This window comes from Pholcus phalangioides, unplaced genomic scaffold (assembly GCF_987345545.1).
Source record: "Pholcus phalangioides strain wild (caught in Gottingen) unplaced genomic scaffold, Ppha-v1.0 ptg000015l_1, whole genome shotgun sequence".
Classification (NCBI taxonomy): domain Eukaryota; kingdom Metazoa; phylum Arthropoda; class Arachnida; order Araneae; family Pholcidae; genus Pholcus; species Pholcus phalangioides.
Window position 1 is genome coordinate 97,500,247 of NW_028301608.1, and position 26,670 is coordinate 97,526,916.

The following is a 26,670-nucleotide window of genomic DNA, read 5'->3' on the forward strand; positions in this document are numbered from 1 at the left end:
GATTTTACTTCATTTCAATTCGAATCACTAACGTTTGGGGCTTTCACAGCGAATTTCGTGGAAATGATATTGATTAGTTTTGTGTATTGCAGTGCAATTCTTTGACGATAGATCGCCGTGGTACGATAGCGATGTTCCATTCGGTTGTATAAGCTCTCAACTTCATTCTATTTGTTGATATACAAATACAAGGCAACGACAGGCAGAATGCCTGTCTGCCGTTTTTGACTTATATTTTGATTTCTGACTGCCTGCGAAACTTGCCCTCGAAAATTATAGCAGGTATTTATAGGGTATTTGCATATCGTACCAATATTGACTTTTATTTCTCATGTGATCAGAAAAGAGTACATATATATTTTGTTTTAGAATTGAAATTGTATAAGTAGAATTATATAAGTTAAATAAATTTAATTACACAATTGGTATTATTTAAGTTGAATATTTGCCTCCAAAATGTCCAATAATGCCAACTGGAATAGTTTCAGAATTTCAGAACTAAAATGTATTTTTCGGAAAAATTGTTGTTTTACTGGACAGACCTAAAGACGATATAATTGACAGGAAAAAAAATTAAATTGTTCTAAAATATTCCGGTTAGATAGGGTTAAAAGGTTAAAAAATGTAATCTAATTACGATCCTTAAAATAAGCTCCTTATGATAACGAGTGGTTCTGAATTACGCTGAAATCACACCGCAGTCGGTGAGGATGAATATTATGATGCTATATTATAATATTATATTATAATTAATAATATTATATAATAAAAACAATATGAAGAGTTGAAAATTAATATGTTTTCCAAGAAGAGAGCTTCAACCAATTCTGTATAACTTTATATCAATGAATTTTGAAACAAAGTCAATTAATATGAAATGTTTTCCATTCGTTCAATATGTGAATGTTTTCGCTAAGCTCATTCATATTTCAAATGTTTGCATGAATATTTTTACAACAATACGCTGAAAATACCATACAATTTCTATTACCGAGAGTTTCAGTTTCAAAACAAACCCGAAAAATCTAGGTGCGGTGTGTGGTGCAAAAAAGGGCACATCTTATTCAACAGATTAATTATAAACCCGTTTAGTAGTCAACTAGAATAAATAAGTAGAAGTCAATTACATGGAAACATGAGAAGATTTATGAGAATATATGTAAAAAGTAATGAATTTTTAGTGGAAGAAAAGAATTTTTAGACTAAGTTATCGTCAAATATTTTAAATAAAACGTTTTATTCACTTCCCTGAAAAATAGAGATGTGTGGTTCTTTCATCGCGATCTTTTAATTATTTTCTTGGCATGATTTTTAATGAGTGAAAAATTAATAATGAAATTATCATTACCATATTTCGTCATTGAAATCACTGGATTTAATTACAGCATTGAGTTATTTAAAAATAGAATTGCATTTTAAAATTTCAAATCTATCCTAGTTGAAAAGAGAACTCGATTATTTTAGTGAATTTTTTCAACTTTTTTTCCATGATTAAAAAATTTCAATGTATTATGAATGCATATAAAAAACGCAATAGCCATAATAATAGCCAAATAATAATAACCCAATAGACACATTACTGAATGAGCAAGCTGAAATGAAAATGTTTTAAAAATAAATAAATAAATGCCTGTATAAAAAGCTACTTTAATAAAACATGGTAATGGTAAAACTTTACCACAGTAATTAAAAACTTTCTAATTGGAAGCTTTTCATTAATTATCATGTATACTTGTGGCAATTGTAGCATATCAGAGCTATATAATTGATAAAAGTCTCAATTTATTACTTTTTGTATTTTAATAAGAATTTGTGTTATGAGATTTAAAAAAAAAAACGATTCCCATTATCATTATATTTTGGATTTGATAAAAAAATTAAAATAATGTGAAATTCTCCAACTTCGAAGGTATTTTTTCTTTGTATGAGTAACACAGAATGATCCGAAAAATGAAATAGACGTATCCTGATCAATAATAAGAATAACGTATTTATTCAATGTAAACTTTCACGGTTACTTCGAACTCGAAAGCTTCATGAGAAATTAACTAGCTATTTTATTTCCCGTAGGTAATCCAAAAAACAATTCCATTGAAATTCTAGAACTTGAATGAACATTCTTTTAAATTTAATTTACGGGGATTGTGATGTTCGTTCATTAATTTTCACTTTTGTGTAATTTTTTCAATGCCATCCATTAAGTAAGATCAACGTTTTGCTCAATTCAAGCAAGCAATACTTTATTCATTAACATAAATAATTTGTTTGGAGGAAAAAAGAAGGTATTTTAAGGATCGCCATAAACTTCTCAGTTTCTTTTGAGTTTAATTTTTTTATCCGTTATAATTAATTGAAATTTCGCTGCATTCCATTCGGGGTTTTTTTCCCTGTTCTTATTATGTATACTCGAAATGCTTTATCGTTAAACATTAAGGGAAAAAAATGAGCGAAAAAAAATATACACATTTTCTTTATGGCAATTCATTTTTTATTGTAGTCGTTAAAATGCCACTGAAATGGCACCGAAAAAAAAAATTCTTTGAAATGATAAATAACGTAGATTCTTTTAAAAATGTTGATTTTAGGTTGGAGTTGTTTATAGAAATTAGGGTAAATGGATAGAGATACGTTATTAAGAAGTGTTTTCAAAAGTGTGTATGTTGTAACCATGATGCAAATGGAGTTTATCGAAAAGAAATACTTAGATTGATCAAGATGTGCTAACTTTCAAGATGCTTATTATTTTATTATTAACCAGGATATATACCGCAAAACATCAGACACTAGTTGAGATCCCAAAGTATCTGAAAACTATTAATTGTAAAATCACAAATTAGTTACTATTTATAAAGGGTTTACATTTACTTTATTTGTAAAGAAATAAAATTTAACTATACTCTAAAACATATTATAAAAATAAACAAAAATAACATAAATAATCGATGCAAAAATTTAGGCAAATTCTAATTTTTAGCAAAATTAAAGTTATCTAAAATCTGGTCGGATGTCCCTTTTTCTTAATAATTTCGATAATAAAGGTTTATCAAAGTAATTAAGTCCTTGCATTGTTCGGTGCTCAAAGTTATGCCAATAACTCTCAGTGAAAGCTCTAACAGCTTTTACAGATGGATGCACCGATTTATTTTCATAAACCTCTCTCTAAAATTCCCCAAAGATTCTAAATAGAAATCAGATTGGGACTACGTGTTGTCCAGATGAGAACTTCAATATTTTTTCTCATCAAACTAGACTTTCGCACGACTTTCTGGGAGCACGATCTGCCTACTACCCGCCTGCATTATATTGTTGAAACTCCCACTGGAGACCAACTACAGGTTCACCAGATCATGTTCTACTGTCTGTATGTGATGCTGAGCATTTTGGTGACCTCTCAGAGAGGCTACTGATATCTGCTCATTGCAGCAGAATGCAACCGGAAGCGTAAGTGAACCACCGACTTGTCTATGATTACAATTAATCCGTGGTTTTTTTCGCAAATCGTGCAAATATTACCCTCTATCTGATCCATCTAAGTTGCACTTCTCTTCGCTGAAAATAACTGAATGCCATTTTGGCCCATATGGCAAACACTTGCGAGGCCACTGTAATCTTTGTTTTGTTGAAATTTGAGCGCACACAAAAGCTGGTTTTTTCATACTTTTCGAAATAATACAGTACCTGTTTCTCGTATACGTGTATGCATCGTACCCATTCACGCTCAGTGCTCAGACGAGTTTTTAAACTACGCCGAAGTCATACTTTGTGTAGATGCCAGTCTTTGGATTATTGTCTCATCTCTTTTGTCTGTAACGTGTGGCCTCCCTGAACAGTGTTAAACACTGCATGTACCTCCAGATAATACTTGGTAGATATTTAGAACGTTGTCAGACAGTGGGAATTTCCGAAACAGTCCGCCCTCCGGGTTTTAACGTCCATATTATGTTTACTTTTTCAGAACTGCTCGCCGAATCTCAAATAACTATCGGCCGTATTCACCAACACAGTTTAAACTATAATTACATACGCGATTGCTTGTGAAAATATAATATGGAAAAGAATTTTCAGTTTTTTTGATTTGACCAATAATTATGGATTTCTAGCGCATTAAAATTTGACGTAACTTTCAAATCCTGCCAAATTCACCGAACGTGCACCAAACGTATAACTTGGTGTTTTTAAGTTGATATAAATGCTACAACCTTGAGCGTAATCAAGTAAGCTAAATCTGTGCAAACCCTTTTTCTTTGTCCTTTCCCTAAAAAAATTCACCTAACAGTGAAGAAAAAAATTACCACATTTTTTGGCAAAAAAGTGTTGATTTTGGGAAAAAAATTCAAATCGATCTCGTTCGGCTAATGGTTTGCAAATCTTGCGATAAATTTGCCAATATAGTGGGGCGAAGATAACGTGCAATAACAAGGTTAACATCACTACAGTTAGAAAATTGACGCGTCACAAAATTTCAAAACGGTTTAACTCCCTTAATAGGGAGGTACAAGGATCCTGAAAAAATGAAAAACACTTTTCCGTATTAGTTTTCACAAGGAATCACGTGCATAATTGTTGGTCGGTCTATAGTATCCACCGTGTATAGTCTTGAGATATTTCCTAGATTGATAATTCCAAAATTAAGACAAACAAACAAGCAAAAAACATTATATAGGGTGCTCTATCAATTTGGACGGATTAAAGAAAGCCATAAGGTAAAACAAAAAAATTGACGTTCCGGGGTGCTGTTTATGTCGTTAGACTTGCCAAAGAGTCGGAATTTTTCTGATGGAAGAAGAAAACTTAGTTGAAATTCTGGTGGATAGGTGATGCATGGTCTTGTTTCTTGATAATATGCAAATTTAATGCCTTTTAAAGACTGAGTATTAACAATTAGCTTATGAAAAAATTCTTCCTTGATGATAGTGAATATTAATATGTAAATTGAATTAAGTCTTTAATGGGTATTATCGTATCTCTTTAAAAGACTGATGTTGACACGGGTAGGAGAGACACATATGGTGAACATTCTTAAGTGAAAACATATGCCTGCTGTTAATAATTTAGGTTTCTCCCCTTGTAATTTTTTGACGTAAAGTCACCCAATCACGAAAAGTTGAACAATTTTTTTAGTGCCGAAAAACACAGACTCTCTACAAGTCCAATGGTGCTGAATGCACTCCAGTACACCAATTTCGTATCCAAAATCCGTCCAAATTTGTATAAAAAAACCCATTTACTTACATTTCATAAATCGTCGACTTTTCGAAGGATCGAGTCTAACGGACCAACGACATCAACTCACGATCAATCCGTCAGAACTAATAGTAGTCGTAAACTGACGATTATATTTGAGTTCTAGCGGATAGACCAATCTCAAATTTAAGTGTGGAAAAATACTTTTCGCAACAACAAAATATACTCCTTGATCTACTCATTCGTTTATATACAGAACATAGTTGCCGTAAATTGAATATACAAGGTATTTTCAAGATGAAGCTTGAATCTGTTAATATCTCATATTCAATTAAGCAATTTGTGACGAATCCCTCTCTAGAAAAAATGAAGGTATGTGTAACCCAAGACGACGTTCCCCGTTAAAGCCTAGGGAAATCGATTGGAACTTGATGCTACACTGGGTATTTTTCGCTTCTAACAAATCTAGTGTTATGTGTGTGTATGCGTATATATATATATATATATATATATTTACACACACATACATATATATATATATATATAGTTGAAAGACAGACTAGCCAGTGTTACATAAATATTCCTTGAACTCAGCCTCAGCACACTGAAAAAAAAATTATTTTCTTACGATGGTGGATCAGAAAATGCATTAACATCAAAGCTGAGAGAGAGAGAGAAAACAAAATTCTCTCCGACAGCTCCCGAAATTTATTCTGATCAGTAAATTGAATTATGCGACCATCGATTTGTTTCGAATCTTCAGCCTGAGCAAAAAATGTTTTCAACATGTGAACAAAATACATAATTTTTGACCAAGTTCCTTGAATTTTACTTTTATTCAGTTTTTTGAAGAAAAAAAAAATTCTGAAAGCGTAGAAAGAAAAAGTATGAGAAGTACATTTATTTTAAAAAGAAAATGGAGAAGATATTGACTATTTTCAAAAAGTTAAAGACAGTACCGCGAAAATATTACTTCCATCAGTATCTCGATGAGACATCGATGGCCGTTAAAATTGCACGTGGTTTTGATTTTCTCGCACATTTCTGAAGTAAAAATGAATATAGTAATTAACAAAAAATAATTTTTATTTAAAGTATTGCTTAAATTGAAAACTACTACTGCAGTATTTAAAATCCTAACATTTGCCTTAACGGGCAATCCTAACGGGCAATTGGTCGAGTAGGAGCCGCCCCGATTTATTGAAGACTTTTCTTTGTTATAAAATTATTTCATTCATAGAATATGGATTTTTATGGATTCTCTGTAATTACTTCTTTCAACAAATATAATTTTTTTTTTCAAATTCTGAAAATACTTTTTTCATTAAATATGAATTTTTATTAATTCTGAAATTACTTTCATGAATTCTAAAAGTTATTTTTGATTCTTTCCATTACTAATTCTGAAATCATCACGAATTCTGTGAAATTTGTTTCGATTTATTCCTCTATTAATTCTGAAATTACATTCACGAATTCCAAAATTGCTTTTGTTTGTTTATTTACATTCATAAGTTCTGAAAATTTAAAAATTTGATTCTTTCTTTGTATTAATTCTGATTACTCTCACAAATTATGAAATTTCTTTTGATTCGTTCTTTACTTTATTCTGAAATTACATTCATGAATTCTGATAATAGTTCCAATTTTGCAATTACGTTCATGAATTGATACCCCTTTTGATTTTTTTTTCTTTTCCTGCTAGAAATTTGTTTTGATTTTTTCTATAATTGATTCAAAAATCACTTTAATGGTCTATAAAAATATCTTTTGATTCTTTCTATTATTAATTGTGAAATTTCATCCATGAATTCCATTCTGGAAATAGTTTTCCATTCTATCTTTTATTAATTCTCAAACTACTTCCATGAATGCTGAAATTACTTCTCTCATTAAGACTGAAATTATTTCTAAACGTAATCATGAAGTTACTTCTTTCATTAGAGTACTTTTTTTAACAATTCTCTGAAAACGTATGCATTTCGAATTTATCCCAAACATACACACTAAAACCCGAGACTCAAAAAACTTCCTTCCAACCTAGAAGATGCTTCACACAAAAAGACAAATCTCGAACCCGACATGAACACAGGTTAAAAATAGTTTAGGATCCGGATCCCTATAGAGATAGATGCTCCGAGCTTGCTGTGGATACTAAAAGAAGATATCAATGGGGATCCAGAGCTTCTAGAAACTCTGACAACATCTTTATGTATACTGAATGGAAACAGAACATAGATCAGTAGCCGCCACGGCACATTGACATCGACAAGTCACTTGCTGGAAGTCACAACGACATCCAAGAGATCGTTTCGTCTTCTCGCTTGTCAAAAACAGCATTGAAGATGTCCACCGCAGTAGTGAACGAAACGTCTGCTTCGAAGAAGCTTAGAACACGGTGTAATAGCCCCCGAAACGTATGAAATTTATTATAAACTTCTTCCGTTTAAGCCTTCTTTCTCTTTTCAAGAACATAAATCATTAGACAATCATGAAACGAATCCTGCATTCACTGCCGATAGGCAAACATTTAATCTATGTAATCAATGTATATCAAATTGGATTGTAAAACTTTTGGAGAAAATTTGCAAAATCAAAAATACGAAAGAAAATGCTGAAATATATATTGTTATATTCGAAGTCATTGACGTTGAAAGCAAAGTTCCCTATTCTCAATGCGAATTGGATTGGTCGTGACCACTGCTCATTGAAATTATACGTCGTGTTAATTGATGCTGTTGTAACTGAGTTTGACTGTGGAATATTGTACATTGGAATTTTGATTTGCGAACATAATTCTTTCTGTAAATGTGCTCGCAATCGCAAAAATTCGCATATCAAGGCAAATTTTCTCATAAAAGATAATTTAATCTCAAAGTATGCGTTTTATATCCGTCTCTCTCCCACCAGCTGTTATTATTTTTTTCAAAGATAAATTTCAGATTGATTTAATGAATATTTCAATTATTTTCCGTCATTTCATTATTTCTTTTTTTTTTTAAATTTTGACATCGTACACGTAATGTTATACTTAAGTATTTCTCTTATACAGCAATAGACACGCGTCTTCGCCGTTTGGTATAATGCTGCTAGCATATTCTAATCATTCAAATAATGAAATGGCAGAAAATTCTCCAAACAACAGTTCGGGGAGAAGTTCCTTATCACATAAAGCTACTTCAGTAAGTCACTTAACTTGCAGCTCACTATATCGCATCTGTCAGAATTTTCAAGACATTAAGCTGCAATTTTTCTATAAGTTGCACTATGCATCTGACAACCAATTTATCACATAATAAAATTGATATTTCCTACGCATGCGTGTTCAGAAATCATTTACGTAACATGCTTATATCTCATCGAACACTAAGTTGTTATATTTTAAATTTCTTTGCAGTGTGTCTCATATATAGTGTAAACTTTCTGTAAGTTTCGTAAAAACTTGGTCGAAATCTCCGTATGCTATAAGCAAAACTTACACTCTGATAATTGGAACTTTTATGCGAAACATTCATACGTTCTATTCTCATGAAAATGCACAAACATAGTACATAAAGTAAGTAAAATATTCTGTGACAGTTACAAATCATTTTTCAGATTCTTCTGGTATAGGGCTGATCAAAAACATTTTCTTTTCTAATTATTTTTCGGTCTCCTAAAAAACAGTCGTGGCCGAATCTGCACCGGAAAGTATGAATTCAAGCATTATATTTACATGCTCGAAATTGCAGAACGATCCATCCAGTATTTTTCTAGGAATTTGAAAAAAAAAAAATGTATGTAGGCTCCAAAGTGTCCACTGATTTATGGCTATACATGTTGTCCTGTAAGTCCTAATTCTGCCTTTAGGTTATCAACCGTTCGATGTAGAAGTACGGTTTTAATGTAAAGAATGTTGAAAATGTGTGCGAGAAATCACTTCGTACCAGTTTCAAGAGCAAAAATATAGTGTTCATAAAATAAAAAAAATCTAAATTTTTATACGGTCCCCCGTTCTCTCACTTCCCGTAAAAGAAGTTGTTGCCGTGTTTTTTTTAAGGCCACCAAAAATTACGTTTCTGCGTGCAATATTTGCTGTGATATTTGAATTCAAAAATTGGGGAAAATTTGGGAAAGAACAGCAGCAACTAACGGGCAATGCTCTTTTCCCTAATTTTCTGCTATACTTCACCAAATTTTCTCCAATTTTGAATTCAAATATCTCAGCGCATATTATAGTTACAAAGATGAAATTTTTTTGTTGGCCTCATGGGAGACAGTGCCACAACGTCCTAATCAGAACACAGAGGAGAGGAGGATCACCTAAAAATTTAAATTTCTTTTTTCATGACATATTGCATTTTCACTATCAAAAGTGGCACAGAATGATTCTTGAACACATTTGGACATTCTTTAAATAAAACCGTACCTTTATGTCGAGCGGTTGATGAGACAAAGGCAGAATTAGGAATTACAGGACACCCTGTACAGTGTACGCACTGCTCGTTTTGCAAGATATCTTTAGATGATCAAGTCTCTAAATTGGTAAAAAATTTTGCTTTTATTGCGAAACACTCGTAAATTCTAAGGTTTACTGTATTATTATTTTTTAAATTATTTATCAATATACGGCTTATGTGTAAGTATAACGCACCTGTTATGTCAGCGCAGAGAGCATTGACTCCACCATGAGCTGGAAAGAAGTACACAACGCTTCGCAGATCATCAGCTTCATCCGTATGGTTTGGATTCGCGGTGACGCTGTCAGTGCTTTTCAATGGCATCGTGTCGAGTTTCAAGACTTTTTGGCTGATTCTTATCAGCGTGTGGCCTTTAGATCTGGCGATGACGTTCATCTCCTGTTCGTCGTACGACATGTACTCCCAATAGTTTGACAAAAGACTGATGGTCACGAGCGCTGATGCAGTCGCTGTTAGTATCAACGTCAAGGTGATGAAGAGGCATGTGAATGACACCATAGTCCTCGATCATCAGGCAATCGAGAAGTCACCATCTTCTTCTCCCGTCACCAGTGACGACGGTGACAGACGGTGCCGACGGTGAAGTCATCCAACTTCTCCGCAGTCATTTCGCAACTCTCAACAATGGAATCATCGTTGCATCCTTGCATAAAAAATAATACAGTAAGAAATATTAAAAAAAAAACCCACTGAAATCATTATTTTCTTTGACAACTTAGTCACAATCAATTTTTTGAATTTTATTGTTCAATGTTACATATCTGCAGGTTGCCCGAGCTGAAGGGAATCAGCGTCCTACAACATATGAAATTCACCCGCATAATACGTTACACAGGCGAATTGAAATATCAAGTCCTCTACTTTCGAATTCAAAAGCTGGATGGCAGCACTTCTGAAATACATGACAGACATTCCGCAGAAACAAATTTAACGATGGTACATAACACATACACGGCAAATTCCTACATGCACGAATTCATTATTTTTCAATGAAAATCCCTGAAAAGAAGCTGATCAAATTATATCGATTTTGAAGAACGATTATCGACTATGAATATTTGAGTGATTATAAACTGTGATTTATATTTACTCTATCATTATTTTTACGATTATCGATTTTTACACTTGTTTACTGGCGATGTGCATGAATGGCTTATGCACCTGCCACTGTACATATATTTTGTTCAAGCTACAATAGATTTTTTGTATGACAGAGCGTGGGTGTCTCTCGGTTCCTATTACTATCACTATCACAAATTAATTAGAGGAATGTTTACAAAGTGCATGTGCAATTTAGTAGTACTGGTATATCATGTAGACGCCACAACATAAGGTTCAGTGCATGCTGAAAAAAATGCAACTACTTCGACTATTGAACCGCACATGCCTCTCGTAAACATTTGTCTGAGGAACATTTTGCGTGCTTAAGCTAGCTTAATTTAAATCAGTGACTCGTGTTAAACTCCGTGTACGAACTGAGTTAAATGTGAAGCCATCAACATCATTTAAATCTCAAAGTTTGGTTTAATAACATCTCAGATACTACTAAACACTAAGCAAGAGATTGAGTATCGTTTGTACCATTTGCGGATTCACAAAAGGTTCTCACACTGAACATTATTTACATGCAAATAAACTCAAGGAGTTGCCTTCTTCAATGCAATTCAAATATTCAAATTTATAACTAATCATGTGTGATTCGTTTACTATAAGTCGTTACTTTCAGAGGTTGTCTTTAACATAGACACCCTGTATAAAGGATCAAAAACGCTCTTCTAGCAGTATTCCAATAATTTCGCCAAAGAAATTTGGCTGCAGTTCGGTAAATGAGCCTGAAACTTGAGCTTCTAACCATTCAGCTCTTCTTCGTTGGATCAGACACACAAATGGAGCCGAAATGTGATTCTCTTCTCCTCCCAGAGGAAGTGAGACGTGCGATTTATGGATGATTTAGCTCTTTATAATGCTTCAAAATAGTTCGTTTGGGAATTCAGATCGAAATACTAGAATCATTATATGCGGTAGGCATCTCTTTACAATATCCGAAAACCTTGTGTAATAAATAAGGAGTCAGGAACAGGAAGCCATTTAGGTACGAGCACCTGATCATTAATGAATAACTTCCTATCATGTTGTAAGTTACCATTTTAACTCGTATATATGTATGCTCGAGGTAATTTGTTTTCGTATATCTTCAATAGAAATATCTAAAAATGTTTGCGCTGATTTCATCTTTTTTTTTACATCATAGTTTCAATGTTTCTTAATCTTCTTACGCTCATGCCCTCTTTTAGACTGCATTTCCCTCTGGTGCCCCACCCCTCCCCGTCTTATCCAGGGCCCCTCGCCATCATCAAAGAGTAAGACTCCTTACATTTATTGAATTTATTGTATGATGCTTACACCCCACTCACAGAAGAATAATGGAATCGCATTTTCTCATGCATATTTGATATGCATGACACACACCAATTAAAAAAACATATTATTTTATACAAATATACAAATACAAATACAAGGCCACAACAGCCAAAATGCCATGGCTGGGAAAAAGATGCCCATAACAAGTAATGAAGTCATATATTACCAAAATACTACCAAATTAAAAATGCAATCACAAAAATTATAAATAATATATATATATGTGCATGATAAAATATTATACAATGCCCATAAAATGTATATAAATACCAAAAGAAAATTTTTGTACAAAAAATTGATAACTACACATACCTTAGAACCTATTAAAGTTTTCGTATATAAATTATTACTATTATGCAAACACAATTTAATGAACTATGAAAAGTTTCGAAAAGTTTAAAGTTTTCTGTCAGTGTGACACCTTCGTTATGAAATAATTGATTGTTGAAAGTCACACGTGTTACTTTTTTTTTATAAATTGTTTTGATTTATTAGATTTTTTTCCCCCTCACCTTTTTGTTTAGTTTGTTGTCGTTTTTGTCACTTTCTGGACCATCAAATTTTGCTCGAGGTGATGATTAAACAACAAAATTAATTAAATAAGAAGATCCTATGGACGTTTTTTTTTGTTTTCTATGATATGCGTTTTGTCTGAATTGATAAATTATATAGGGTGATTCATAATTCACTTTGCCGCATTTTACTGGCGAACAGTTGATCCCGGAGGCATATTTCCAATTAGGAAAAAATATCACAATAACGTGTGAAAAACTCAGATACGTTATTCAGGTTAAGAGGGGTTATATAGTTATTGTAATATAAAAATTAACTTTTTATACGGACACCCTGTCTTCAAAAAACCAATTGGAAAGTTGTTGTGATGTCTTTCTTGAGGTGATGTCTTCTCTATTTCCAAGAGTGCGTGCAATATTTGCTCTGATAATTTAATTAAAAATCTGAAAAAAGTTGGGAAAGAGCAGCATAAAAACGAGAGAAATAAGCATTGTCCGTTAGTCGATGCCGTTCTTTCTGAAATTTTATACATTTTTTATTTAAGTGGCTCAACGAATATTCCACTTGGAAACGTAGGAACTTTTTTTGTTGGCTTCGGGACAACACAGGGAAACAACTTTCTTATTCGGCTTTTGACGATAGGCTATCCGTATGAAAAGGTAATTTTTACACTTTAATAACTAAATACAACCCCTTGCAACAGGAATGACGTATTTGAGGTCTACACGTTATTTAGATACTTTTTCCTAATTAAAATTATGGATCTAAGATCAACGGTTCACCAGAAAAATGTGGCAATTGGAGTTGTAGAATCACATCACCTTGTATATTCAAATTTAATTCAAAAAAGATTATTTTTTAGATTTTTAGATAGATGGGGGGGGGGGGGCTGAGATATACATTGAAATATCTTAAATGATTTCGTATACATACGCATGGTAATAACTTCATATATCTTTAAATGAGTTGACATTTTTATGCATAAATTATTTCCGTTATAATAAGCACAGCTTAATGAACTACAAAAAATTTTGAAAATTTAAAAGTTTAATGGAGAAAAACTTTCAAAAAATTTCTCCTTTAGTTTAATATAATTTTTTGAGCATTAATTAATTGATTTGAACTTGTCCGACGAGTTACCAAGTATTTAAATGACTTTGTAATTTTTTTTTTGATTTATTAGAAATTTCTATCCTTTACCTTTTCATTTATTTTGTTGGCATTTTTGACAATTTTTGGCTCATTAAATTTGTTTCTGGAGATGATCAAATTCACTTGAAAAGATGGAAAGGTCTTAATATTAAATAATAATATTAATTAGATAAGAAGATCCTTTGTGAAGATGGATTTTTTTTTGCTTTCTATGATATACATTTTTGTCAATGTAATGAATAAAATGTAATTGAAATATTTTATATCAAAATTTAATCTAAAACCAGATCATTTTTCTAAAGATGACAAGTTGAGATCCTCTATATATCTCTATTCATGGCAGCAATTGAAAAAAATATATCTTATCAAGAGCAATATTTTCTTATAAAATATAGCCAACTTCACGAATCTGTCGACCTTTTTAATGCCTAAATTATTTCTGTTATAATAAGCACATTCTCATGAACCATTAAAAATTTTAAAAATTTAAGAGCTTGATAGAGACATGTTTTTCAAAAGTTTTCTCGACCAGCCTAATATAATTTTTTACGAATAAATAAATTGATTTGAAAAAGTTTCACGTGTTACCAAATATTTAATCTGTTCTGCAAAGAAATGTTTTGATTTATTAAAATTTATTTCTATACATTTTTTTAATTTTGTAGTCGTTTTTGACACTTTTTGGCTCGTTGACTTTCGCTCGTGTTGACGATGATCGTATTGTCTTAAACACAGAAAGGTCTGGATATTAAATGAAAAAATTAATTGAAAGGAAGATCCTTCAGATGGAGTTTTTGTTTTCTATGATATACGTTTGACAATGTGATGAATAAAATTTAATTGAAAAATTATATATTCAAATTTAATCTGAAAACAGATGACAATGAAATTATTTCACATGATCTTGTATAAATATGCATTCCAACAAAAACATGTTTCACCTTATGAAATATTCCTTCATAGAAAAATAAATAACTTCATATATATCTTAAAATCTGTTCTCATTCTTATGCATAAATTATTTCTGAATTATTACAATAAGCACAGTTCAATGAACTATGCAAAATTTTGAAATTTCAAGAGTTTAATAGAGAAAAGTTTTCAAAAGTTTTTCCGTCAGTCTTATATATTTTTTGTCCATTAATTAACTCATTCGGAAAAATCACACGTGTTACCAAATATTTTATTTTATTTGCAAAAAACAAAAGTTTTGATTTATTAGAATTTTTTTCCCTTACCTTTTCATTTATTTTGTTGTCGTTTTTGACACTTTTTGGCCCATTAACTTTTTGTTCGTGGTGATGATGATCGCATTCACTTGAAGACGGAAGGGAGTTTTCCGTTTTTCCGCCTTCCGTAATCCGCTCTCCAGGTGTTGGGAAAAGGCTTACTACCGTGGCGCCACCACGCGGTCAACTGTGCGTGCCACAGTTCGTATGTGTGTGTGTGTACGTATGTAATAACAGATTCTTGTGTGACCGCAATTTTTTTTTTTTCCTTTCCTTAATTTACTTCTTTCCTCTTCTTTTTCTTACGGTATGTGTAGGTGCTGTTCACGTGAGCACCATTCTTTTACATGTAAACGTAGTTTTTAGCTTTATTCGAGATTCTATTTTTTCGCCCCTTTCTTAAAGATTTTCTTATTTATTTGAAAGAAGTTCCACTTTCTTTATTTATACGGTAGTTACTCAGCCACAGAGAAAAGTCACATTATATTATTATTACTAGAAAAATTTCTGTGTAGCTGGAAAGTGACGATGAGCAGAAAATAAATACTTGTAGATTTTGTTCTGTAATGAAACCTGAACCCTAAAACGTAAAATGTTGACAACCTGAAAATGTTGAACGGTTTAAAAACTAAAATTTAAGTTTTTTTTTTTTTTTTTAACCAATCAGCGTTTTCGTGCTGTACGGCGGAGCGGAAAACCCGGATTTTAGTTGGCAGATGTCTCGTTTATACGGGATTGACATCAAAGAAATGCTTCAGTGACCTGTAAATATTTTTTATGAAGGATTGTTTGTGATGTATATTAGTTTTTAGATAATGAAATAACAGAACAAAATTTTTCATTATTTATTCGCAAAGCTCATAAATTTCCATGCCACTTTATTGAATTATTAGTTTAAGGAAAAAAGTGGAAATTCTTTGAAAAACGTGGAGAATGATTTAATCGACAGTCCCTGAATGGAGAGAGGAATTTTTCTCAGGCGATAATACATTAAAGGCCGTTCAAGCATTACGCCAGCAAATTTTTTAGCCATTTTTGACCCCCCCCCCCTCTTTCAGCAAAATTTCGTCATCAGCTTTGCCCCACCTTCTAACGCATAGTGGTGGGATCAGAGAGGTAAGCGTAAGCGGTTGGGGGGGGGGGGTGCGTAAGGGGGATCATGTACTCCCCCCCCCCCCGACGATAAAAAAATTCATTTTTTTAATGCAAAAAATAATTTAAAAAAAATTAAAATTTCGGAAGAAAATACCTTTGTATGTTATTTTAATCGATTTCTGTTAATATTTCAATGCTAGTAGAAGAACTCAAAATTTCTCTAAGAAATTCATTGCGACCCACCCTCTAAATCATATATGGTAAACCCTTGGCCCGCTGCCAAATATGGGCCCAGGGGTTATTTGACCACGGCTAAAAGGCTTATACCCCGGGAGGGACAGAGCCTGGGTCGTGTCTGGACTGTCGGGGGTTATCTGATGTGGCCTGCCCCCTACCAAACCTAATTTTGTAAAAATTAACTAAGCGGCACATTTACAGATCGCTTAAGTGACCCGTGGCATAAATCATCCAGAGCATTTAAGTGGCCAGTGACACATTTTCAGATCACTCAAGTAGGACTGTGGTACATTCACAGATCACTTAAGTGGCCCGCCAGACAGTTCCAAAGCACTTAAGAAAGCCGTGGCACATTTAGAAATCCCTTGAGGGACATGTGGTACAGTTTTAGAGCATTTAAGTCGCACCCAGTGCGGTTCTACATCACTCAAGTTGTCCGCGGTCCATTTCCAGATTACTTAAGTGATCCGCGGCATAATTACGGATCGCTTGAGTGATGCGTGACACAGTTCCAGATACTTGGATTCGTGAAACATTTAGAGATCATTAGAGTAGCTCTGTAGGGGACTTATCAATACGGGGAATGTTAGTTCAGGGGTGCCTACAAACTATCGAAAGGTTTTCTCGTTTTTGGCGTACTGAGCAATATGCCATTAAGAATATTTCACATTTTCATAAAGGGGTGGTTGATGACGTAAGCATTATCCTAACCCCCTTTCCCCTTGTCATCAAAAGTCAGCAAATCGGAACCCTCCACCCACCATCGATGCTGACTTAATACTTTAATGACCCCTTAGCGAAAAATACTTGTCTGGACATTTGTGTGGAAAGAGACTTTCCTATACCAAGAAGTTCCTTTCTTTGATGTATTATAGACTGAGAAAAATCTACTGTCACCCACTTGGGGTACCATTTGCGGATGTTGACAGACTGCCGTCTGTACATCAGCGCTCCCTCTCTCCCGTATTGTATATGTTAACGAACTTTTTCCGGAATACTTGAGGACTGGGGTTCGATTGCCGGTGGAAACGGCAAACTTTCTTCACAGATAAAAATGAGACAAAATACCTTTTGAGCAAAGTACAATAATATAGATGACAGTCCGATGTTGAAGATCAAAATAATAAGAATTTCAAGAAATGTCAAACATTAAACTGCTGTTTCGAGGCTAATATCGCCCCTTCTTCAGTAGTAGAAAGCCTGTTATAGCTCAGATTACTCTCTTGAACAAAACACGAGGTTGATATGCACGACTTTGAAGCGCTTCAAACATTCATGAAAATTTTTCTTTGTTTAACGATTTCTCAAGCAATCCATATTTCCCCAGTACTTCGGACCAATTTTTAAATTTGTTCTTTCCTTCCACTTTCCTTACAATGCGCTTAAATATCTTAATCATCATCATCATTTTCAAGTCATAAAATGATGTCAAGTCCACCTCTGCCATCATCGTCACCCCCGCGCGTCGGCCTCATTTCAACTACGTGTTTTGTTCAAGCGAGTAGTCCACGCTATATGTAACATGCTTTCTACAACCGAAGAAGGGCCTGTATTTGCTTCGAAATAGCTTTTTGGTGTTTTAAATATTTTTAAATTCTTGCTATTTTGAGCTACAACATTGGAGTGCCATTTATATAATTTTCTTCACAGAGTTCACCTATTCATAATGCCATTACAACTCCCTTTCTTTGAGAAATTGCAGAATTAATTGTTAAAATTTATGTGATTATACTATTAGTGGTATTTTAAATATTGGAAGTAGGGGAAGAACGAAAATTTTTCAAAGCAATGCCACAATCAATCAACCATTTATACAATTAAAATAAGAAATTTTCTTATGAAGTGACTTCCACTGAGAATATTTCTCTCTGATTCACTGCAGCTGAATCGCGTAGGTTAGTTTACTTTTATTGGGTTAATTGAAAGACAACCCGCGACAGATAATTTATCATTTATCTTTTGAACTTTCTACAAGTTTTGGTAATAGTTTTGTTTTTATTTGAATTAGGCGTAGCTTTTAGAAGTCTTGGACTTCATTATTACGAATAAAACATGGGACATGCAGCAACATAAAAACATGGGAAGCATATATAAAAAGAATCTAACATAAAATGTTCGAAGTTGTTGTTATTATTAGTTTTGATGCTAATATCAAATGATTTTGTTACTTTCCAACGATTTCTTAGATTTAATCCATTTCGTAGCTTATAGATTATAAAAAAGATGATAAAAACACCACACTTGCATACCTGTGACACTAAAACAACACCATGAACGACAGACCACTCATTTAAAACAGAAAAAGAAGCAAGTGAATTTCAAAAAATCAGCCCATTACGTGTGCTGATGTCGTCTGCTAAAAAAAATGATTCAGCAGTGACATCACGCAGTAGCTCCAAGACTGAGTCAAGGCTGAAAGTGCGACTTCAAAGGGATGAAACAGCCTTTATTATACACGCCTACCCTCTACTGCCTTTACAATTGCGATTCGACCGCACATTCTATAACCAAAATTTGCTTGTTTAGGAATGAATTTTAAGATTTGTTCCCTGAATTAATAATAACTCTGTAGTTTTACGGGACAACGTTCGAGTGCAAATGCAGAAATATTCGGATCAGAAAATCAATAAAATCGTCTGATGATGAAATAAATATTTTTTCCGTTACCGTATTATTCCTGAGAGAACATTTCATTTTATATCCATGGTTCCCATATCCTTGTCAGCTGTCAGGAAAAATAAAACGACAGCGTATGTTGCATTAGAATAAACCCTGGACGAACAACCGTTAGTGGTGTGAAGAGACACGTATAAAACAAGACAACACATGTATCATTTTAGTGACGTTTAATCTCTCTGTTCGTGTCTTTAAGCCTGTGAACGTGGGAATCGAATGTCTGCTGCCAAAGGAATAAGTGAGAATTGTTGCAAATGTGCTCCGGAACATGAATACAATTCCTGTGAAAAAAACCCCAGAAAAACGCGAAAATGGAATGAAAAAAAAAGTTTTTTTCGCATTGGAGTATAATGTCATATTATTTTTTTCCATGGAAAAAATGTAAGAAATGTTTTAAAAAATCGGAGCAAAAAAGGCATAATAATGATTGATTGAAAACTATTATTTTCATGCTATTATTTTTAGGCGTAGAATGTATATTTCCGAATCTCGTTTCAATATTATTGTATATAGATACCATATAAATGTTTAAATATTCGTCTTTAATTACTTAACACTTTCTTTTTCCCGCCATATTGTGTCCAAAAATAAGCACATTTTTTTTCATAAACAATTTTATATTCAAATCGATTTTGCATAAGTTCAAATCAGCAGTTAACTGTCACAAGTACTGAATTTATCAATTTAAGATAATTTTTAATTACAGCAAAAAAAAAAAAGCAATTTTTTTACTTGAAGTTGGCATTTTTTTCGAGGAGCTAACTGAACTGGAAAGTGTCAATATCCGAATTATATATTATGCTATGAGCATCTCAGTGTCACTCATTCTTGAAAATTTGTAAGGAGATAGTAATAGTACGAATGAAGTGTAATCTGTGGTTTTTATGGCCAGTCAACGCTCATAATAACAACCCACCATTGTTCCACGGAAAAGGGGCGTTATATCGGGAAGTCGTTATATTAAAAGTTTGATAAAAAATGAGTATTTCAAGAGAATTCGGTATTTTTGGACGGAATGAAAAAAAATATTAGTTTTTTGTAACAATGTAGCGGTTGCAATGAACAATGAATGACAGATGTTTATATCGACGGAAAATAGTAATATGAATGTGCAGTAATTAATTGCATGCCCGCACTTATATACGTGCAATTTAAGGTGCAAGTGTACCGCGTTGCGTTTATTTCAGACACGTGTGGTTGAATGAATGTGAAAAAAAAATTGTAATGTAAGTGAACAAAAAATGTAATGTAATATGTGGACAAATACTGCAATGTAATGTGGATAAAAATGCAATGAATATGTGGATAAAAATGTAATGTAATATGTGGATAAAAATGTAATGTAATATGTGGATAAAAATGTAATGTAATATGTGGACAAAAACTGCAATTTAATGTGGATAAAAATATATTGTAATGTGGGCAGAAAAAGTTGTGATCCAACGTGAAAAAATTGTAATTTAAATGTGAACAAAAACTGTAATTTAAATGTGAACAAAAATTTTAATGCAATGTGAACAAAAAAGTTGTAATGATATAATAAACCAACAATTTGCTGATTTTCATCATGAAAACAAGTCTTTTTGTCTGTCCTCGTATCTGAAAAGGCATTCATTATCCATTGCTATTTGAAGACATCTCCTTATGTTGTGATCAAGACCGTTGTGTAATACTTTGTCTTTCATCCGGATTCCTAGAATCCACGACCTCAAAAAATGGAGGGTCAGACATGCAACAGTCATACGCACGTGTCACAAACAGATCAGACGACCCATCGTGTCTAACCATTATATAATTATTGTAACGAATTCTCCAATATCAAAGCAATTCAAGCATTCTGTTTCAAACTTCCATTTCTCATGCTCCTTTACGTAGACACGTTGTTTATTTTTAGCAACTTATTAACGTCAAAAATTAAAAGAGATAAAAATCAATAGAAAATTTCATTACGCACGATTTTTTACACGTACTTCATACCCAATGGTCCTATTGACATGTGCAAGATTGAGGGTTTCTTTGGTGATTCTTATCTGCATGGCAACTTTTTTCCTCATGGGGAAAGAGGAGGCATGGAGATCCCTCAAAAGAGTCCTATCTTTAGCCCGTTTACATGCGAAATAGAAAAAGCGTTTTTAAAACCTGCTTCAAGAACTTTCACCAATGACTGCTGTCCATTTCTTTCCTTACGAAGGAAAAAAAGTCGTCCAGCGAGTTCTAGAACTACCAATTCTACCGCAATATTTCACATGCAAACGGGGCTTTCGTTGCGGAATAATGGTGGGTGACTCCGACCTCCTCTCCCATAGTCCTTTGTGCTGCGAAAACTACTGCTAGCTCCTGCGTCAGCCATCTTGAGCCAACCACTTCCGTTCAACCCACGCGACAAGTGACGATTTCCGGAAAGAAGGGGGGATACCGACATAAACCATATAAACGCCATTTCAACGGGTTATAGCGAAAATCCCTGCAACCCGGGATATTTTATTTCCTATGTAAACGGGGCTAAGAGCGTGAAAAAAAATCAACAGAAATTTCATCAAAAGAACTGGGTCTGACTATTTTGGTTGGCCTAACACCAGCAGCCTACTCACAGGCACTATCCCACTACTGCACGATGCGGGAACTTCTGCCTGCTGCGTTTCCGCCCTGGGCCGGTTCGTTCCTCCTTAGCATTCGACCTGATCACAACGGGCTCCCCCGTTGCAGCCATATCGACATCGAGCTTAGCATGGACGCCCGGTCGACATAGGACCGCTGGGTTAAGAAACTCCAACCTCAAGCCATCCGCCAGCTCCGGCTCCCAAAGTTGCTGGGTTACACGAACACGCCACGTTCCGCAGCCGGTTGCTGGAGCTTAACTGACGTATATAATGCTCACATTCTATAAAATACGTTTTTATGGAAACATTTTTATATTGTTAGGCGTAAGAAAACTTGGTGCACTGCGAAAATAATTCATAAAATTTCTGCTGTGTGAGTTAGGCTGGGTTAGTTATTACGCTATAAAATATTGATAAAAGTTATTTTACAAAACTTTTAATACAACCGATGAGCCTGTTGATTGCATTCGCCTAAATGTAAGTTTTATAAAAGTACTTTTACAAAAGTTTTACAGCGTTATCCCGTCTTTATTGATTTTTGGAAACTATACACTAATTAGATGAGGAATATTAAAAACAACAAGGTATCAATGTTAATCAAATTAAAGTATTTTTTGTAGTGATTTAATGGAAAACGAACATGAGAGCGATCTAAAAATCGAAAGCATGACAATTAAAGATTTAAAACATGAAAAACCGAACAGTACAAAAAAACAAACACGCATTATTTTTTCGCATTAAAAGCACTCAATATTATATAGAGTAATATTCCGTAAAAAAGTGATTTTTGTCGAAGGTGAGCATTACATACGTTAGATAAGCTCCGGCAGCCGGCTGCGAACCGTGGTGTGTTCGTGTAATCCAGTTACTGTGGGAGCCGGAACCGTGTCCGGAAAATTCACCGCCAGCAATTCACCGACAACAATTCACCGCCGGAAAATTCACCGACCAACAATTCACCGCTAGGAAAATTCACCGACCAACAATTCACCGCCATGCTATTCACCGCTAGGAAAATTCACCGACCAACAATTCACCGCCATGCAATTCACCGCTAGGAAAATTCACCGCTAGGAAAATTCACCGACCGACAATTCACCGCCATGCAATTCACCACTAGGAAAATTCACCGCTAGGAAAATTCACCGACTAGCAATTCACCGACAACAGTTCAATGCGAGGGAGTGAGCGATTGAGTTACTGAGTGAGTGACTGAGTGACCGAGTGAGTCAGTGATTGAGTGACCGAGAGAGTAAGTGATTGAGTGACCGAGTGATTGATCCAGTGACCGAGTCAGTGTTTGAGTGACCGAGTGAGTGAGTGACCCAGTGAGTGACTGAGTGACCGAGTGAGTCAGTGATTGAGTGACCGAGAGAGTAAGTGATTGAGTGACCGAGTGATTGATCCAGTGACCGAGTCAGTGTTTGAGTGACCGAGTGAGTGAGTGACCCAGTGAGTGACTGAGTGACCGAGTGAGTGACTGAGTGACCGAGTGAGTGACTGAGTGACCCAGTGAGTGAGTGACTGAGTGACCGAGTAAGTAAGTGATTTAGTGACCGAGTGAGTGAGTGACCCAGTGAGTGACTGAGTGACGAGTAAGTAAGTGATTGAGTGACCGAGTGAGTAAGTGATTGAGCGGGTGAGTGAGCAAATTCTACGAAAAAACATGTATAATATCGAAAAAATGGTTGTCTCAAAAATTTAGAGAAAGTTCAGGTTTACAAAAATTACAGTTTTTTATATCTAATAGATTTTCATTTTTTTCTAACAACCTCAAACACCCTAAACTCCATGGATCAAATTAAATTCTGTAGGGCTTCAACATCAAAACTGTACCATGCTTCCACGATAGAGCTCTTTAAGTCATCAACAGTCGAAAATACTTTATTTCATTTGCAAACACATTTATCGTATGTACGCCCCATACATTCCCAATAGTCCTGACTGCCAGGTTCTTTTGATGGCCATTCTAAAACCGTTATATTTTTGCGATTTAGAAGCTTTTTTGTGGCAGCAGATCTTGGAATAGACACATTATAATGTTGAAATGTCAAGTTTGCTCCTCCTAAATCTTCTCCAATCAGTATAGCAAATTGTTCTCGAGGATCTCCTTTAGGGGACGTTCCCGTAATTTTGATTGGCCCTAAGTTTTTACAAAACATCCCGTTTTTTCCCCTAAATTTAAACGAAGCTTAATTGAATTTTTGAAATCAAGTGTAGAGATCATTTCCATGACTTATAAATCAAAGAAACTTCTGCCGACAGCAAAAATCATGTCTAACATTTGTCTGAATGCGAGCGTGCGTGAGGTTACTTTGAATCTTGGTTGGCATTTGGTGACTTCATTCTCATCATTTTTTGTTTTTTCACGCTATAAATTCACTATAGAGGAGAGACTGTTTAGGGCCTCAGTGACCCACCAAAGATTCTGGCCTAGGTGCTCCAGGATATGGGAGCCATGAATTTTGCCAAGTACATAACTCTAGATCAGAGGTTCCCAAACCTTTGTTCCATGGTCCAATTTCTTCCGAATATTTTTGTAATCATCGCCCCCAACTTAAGCCAATCCATAGGATCCTATGTTATACCCGTAGTTTCTACCGTCCCAGGGGCGATATTGCCCAATTCGGGACACAATACTCTGATAGATTCGCTTATCAGTAACTTCTTTGACAAAATACTGTACAACGTTTTTTTTTAACCATAAACCTCGTGTGGATAAGCTCTGCCATTCATGGAGGGAAGCTCACTGTAAAGCTGCAATTCTTACTGTTTGTGGGGGGGGGGGGGGAGGGCAACGGTCAATATGGGATGGTTTCATTACAAAGGTAAAAGTGGCAATAAGTAGCCCTTCAAATAACCCTGGGAATATTCTGCAAGTTCCCACCACTAGGATGAACGGTAGCAGTTTCGGCAAAAATAATTTTTTTTGATTCTTATAAGCGGAAATCTGACTCTTATAACCGATGATTTTCCTATGTTAAAATAGCATTTGGTTTTCTGTTTTGCCGATTTGATTCTTATAAGTGGTTGATTCTTATAAGCGGTGGGTACTGTACTTTTATGAAGGGAGTATAGCCGACTTTGGCATGTATCATATTGTGTGTATTGATACTTTTCTACCGGAACACCTTTCGCGGGTCGAATGGGATGTCTTGATGGGCCGCATTTTGTGTGTGTGTGTGTGTGTGCTGTGCAGCCCCCCTATTCTATTTTATAGTTATAGCATGGTGTGAAAAACTTCATATTATTTTTTATCTCATGTAATGATAAGTTTCCCTGTAAGTTAATGAGTATTTTTTTTCATAAAAATCCGAACAAAACAAAAGTTTACCGAGAACTCAACATTTTTCATTACTTTTATTTGTCTCATATAAAATATGCCGGTTGTCAGATGAAAACAAAAGTCCGAGAAAGATGAAGTAACTAACGCAACCTGACAGGCAACCGTGATGAAAGGCGAAACTAGGACCTCATACATCATGCATTTCACATTTATTATAGCAAAATTACGAGTCCAAGGAACTACGCACACAATTTCGAGACGAGTTTTATACTGCTTGTCTGAGCATGAATCCCTTTTTTATGCTAATACGATTCTTTTCAGACATACCGAAATATGACATCCAATATATGAACATTTTCGAGGCTTTCTGATCCATTAAAAATATTGTAAATGGGAGCCATATATCATCACTTCGATATATATGAAGTTTTAGTTCTACAGTGGAAACTTCCTTAACGACGGACACTCCCCGTTAACGGGGAGTTTCACACGGGACACTTTTCTTATCCCCGGTCCCGTGGAATGTATTTTAATGTATTTAACTCCCAGTTGGCGGATACTCTCAATAGCGGACAGTAAAATCAGCCTAACTCTAATTTTTTAATTTTTGTTAGGCACCCAGGCAGGCAGGCAGACAGACAGATTTTAATTTTTATCATCGCTTCCCAGCCCGAGGGGACTATCTGGCGACTTACAGACTGCCCTTGCTGGCTATGAAGGGAGTTATAGACAAGTTTGTGTAGATGTGAAGGCATGGCCCCCACATCCTGGAGCAGGGCCCCTAGGCTGAGATCTTTTGCGGGCCCCCCGACCAAACTTTCACGGGCCCCTTTATGATGAATTTATAGCGTGAAAAAGCAAAAAAATTGTGAAAATCGTCCCGGGCCCCAGGGCTGTGGCCTTGTCAGCCCACCCCTTGTGGGGGGCCATGTGTGAAGGGCTTGTAAGTTAATGGAAATAAAAAAAACACTAACCACTAACACATATACGGTCCGGTAAATGCTATCATCAGAATACTACAATACACAAACATCAGCCACGTGTACTTCATCAAAATGCTACTCTATGCAATAGTGTTGATCAGCAAAACCAATAGTAAGAAAATAAATATTATGCGAATAAATGCGAGTACTATTATAATGGATACAAAAATGAAATCACTTATATTCAATTCATCAAAATGTTACATAATGCATTAATGAGAAGAAAAAAAAAATCTAGCATGTAAAAGAAGTAACGGAAAAACAAGTATGCTAGCCGAGATTATACTACTTGAAGTGTCTACGCACTGAAGCTGTCTTCACAGTACGTACATTTATGTACTGTATTTTATTTTGTTCTCTGCAGAGGCAGTAGAGGGCGCTGACATTTTCAATGAAAGTAAAAATCTCGAAAAAAAAAAAAAAAATTCACAAGTGCCATAGCTTCATGAAATATCTTGTAATTTGGAAAATGATCGCAGAAAAAGAAAACATTTCTGCAAGTGGAACTAATTAAAAGTTTTGGATGCAATAGAAAAAAAAGACCCCCCCCCCCTCCCACGATATACGACTTCCAATTTCGTATATACGGAACGTCCGACACCTTCACAGCCCTAGCGAGATGTTTTACTCATTTTGACACCGTTGTATAGAAGCAGTATGATAATATTTTCGTAATAGATTGTGAGTTTTCTATTTGATACTGCAATGTCCCCCAAAAACAGGATTTCTGATGTGTCCCGGTTTTGATTAATAGATTACGTGTTTTGCCGGTTTTTAATCAGAAATTCCGGTATTTGTCCTGGTTTCTCATGTACCTCATCTGGCCACTCTAGG

At 34.6% G+C, this 26,670-nt stretch overlaps 1 protein-coding gene and 1 non-coding gene across 2 annotated transcripts in view; both read right to left on the minus strand.

Annotated features, from left to right (window-relative positions):
* Positions 1–15,111, minus strand: part of LOC149077137 (uncharacterized) — a 49,100-nt gene extending 33,989 nt beyond the window's left edge. Inside the window, exons 1-2 of the mRNA XM_089244867.1 lie at positions 14,969–15,111; positions 9,818–10,287 (exon numbers count right to left, since the gene is read on the minus strand). Coding sequence (XP_089100993.1) covers positions 9,818–10,142 — 325 coding nt within the window. The 5' untranslated portion in view covers positions 10,143–10,287; positions 14,969–15,111. The remainder of the gene's footprint in view (positions 1–9,817; positions 10,288–14,968) is intronic.
* A 6,395-nt stretch (positions 15,112–21,506) lies between these two features.
* Positions 21,507–21,808, minus strand: LOC149077138 (signal recognition particle RNA). The gene has a single exon (XR_016194227.1).
* Between the last annotated feature and the right edge of the window lie 4,862 nt (positions 21,809–26,670).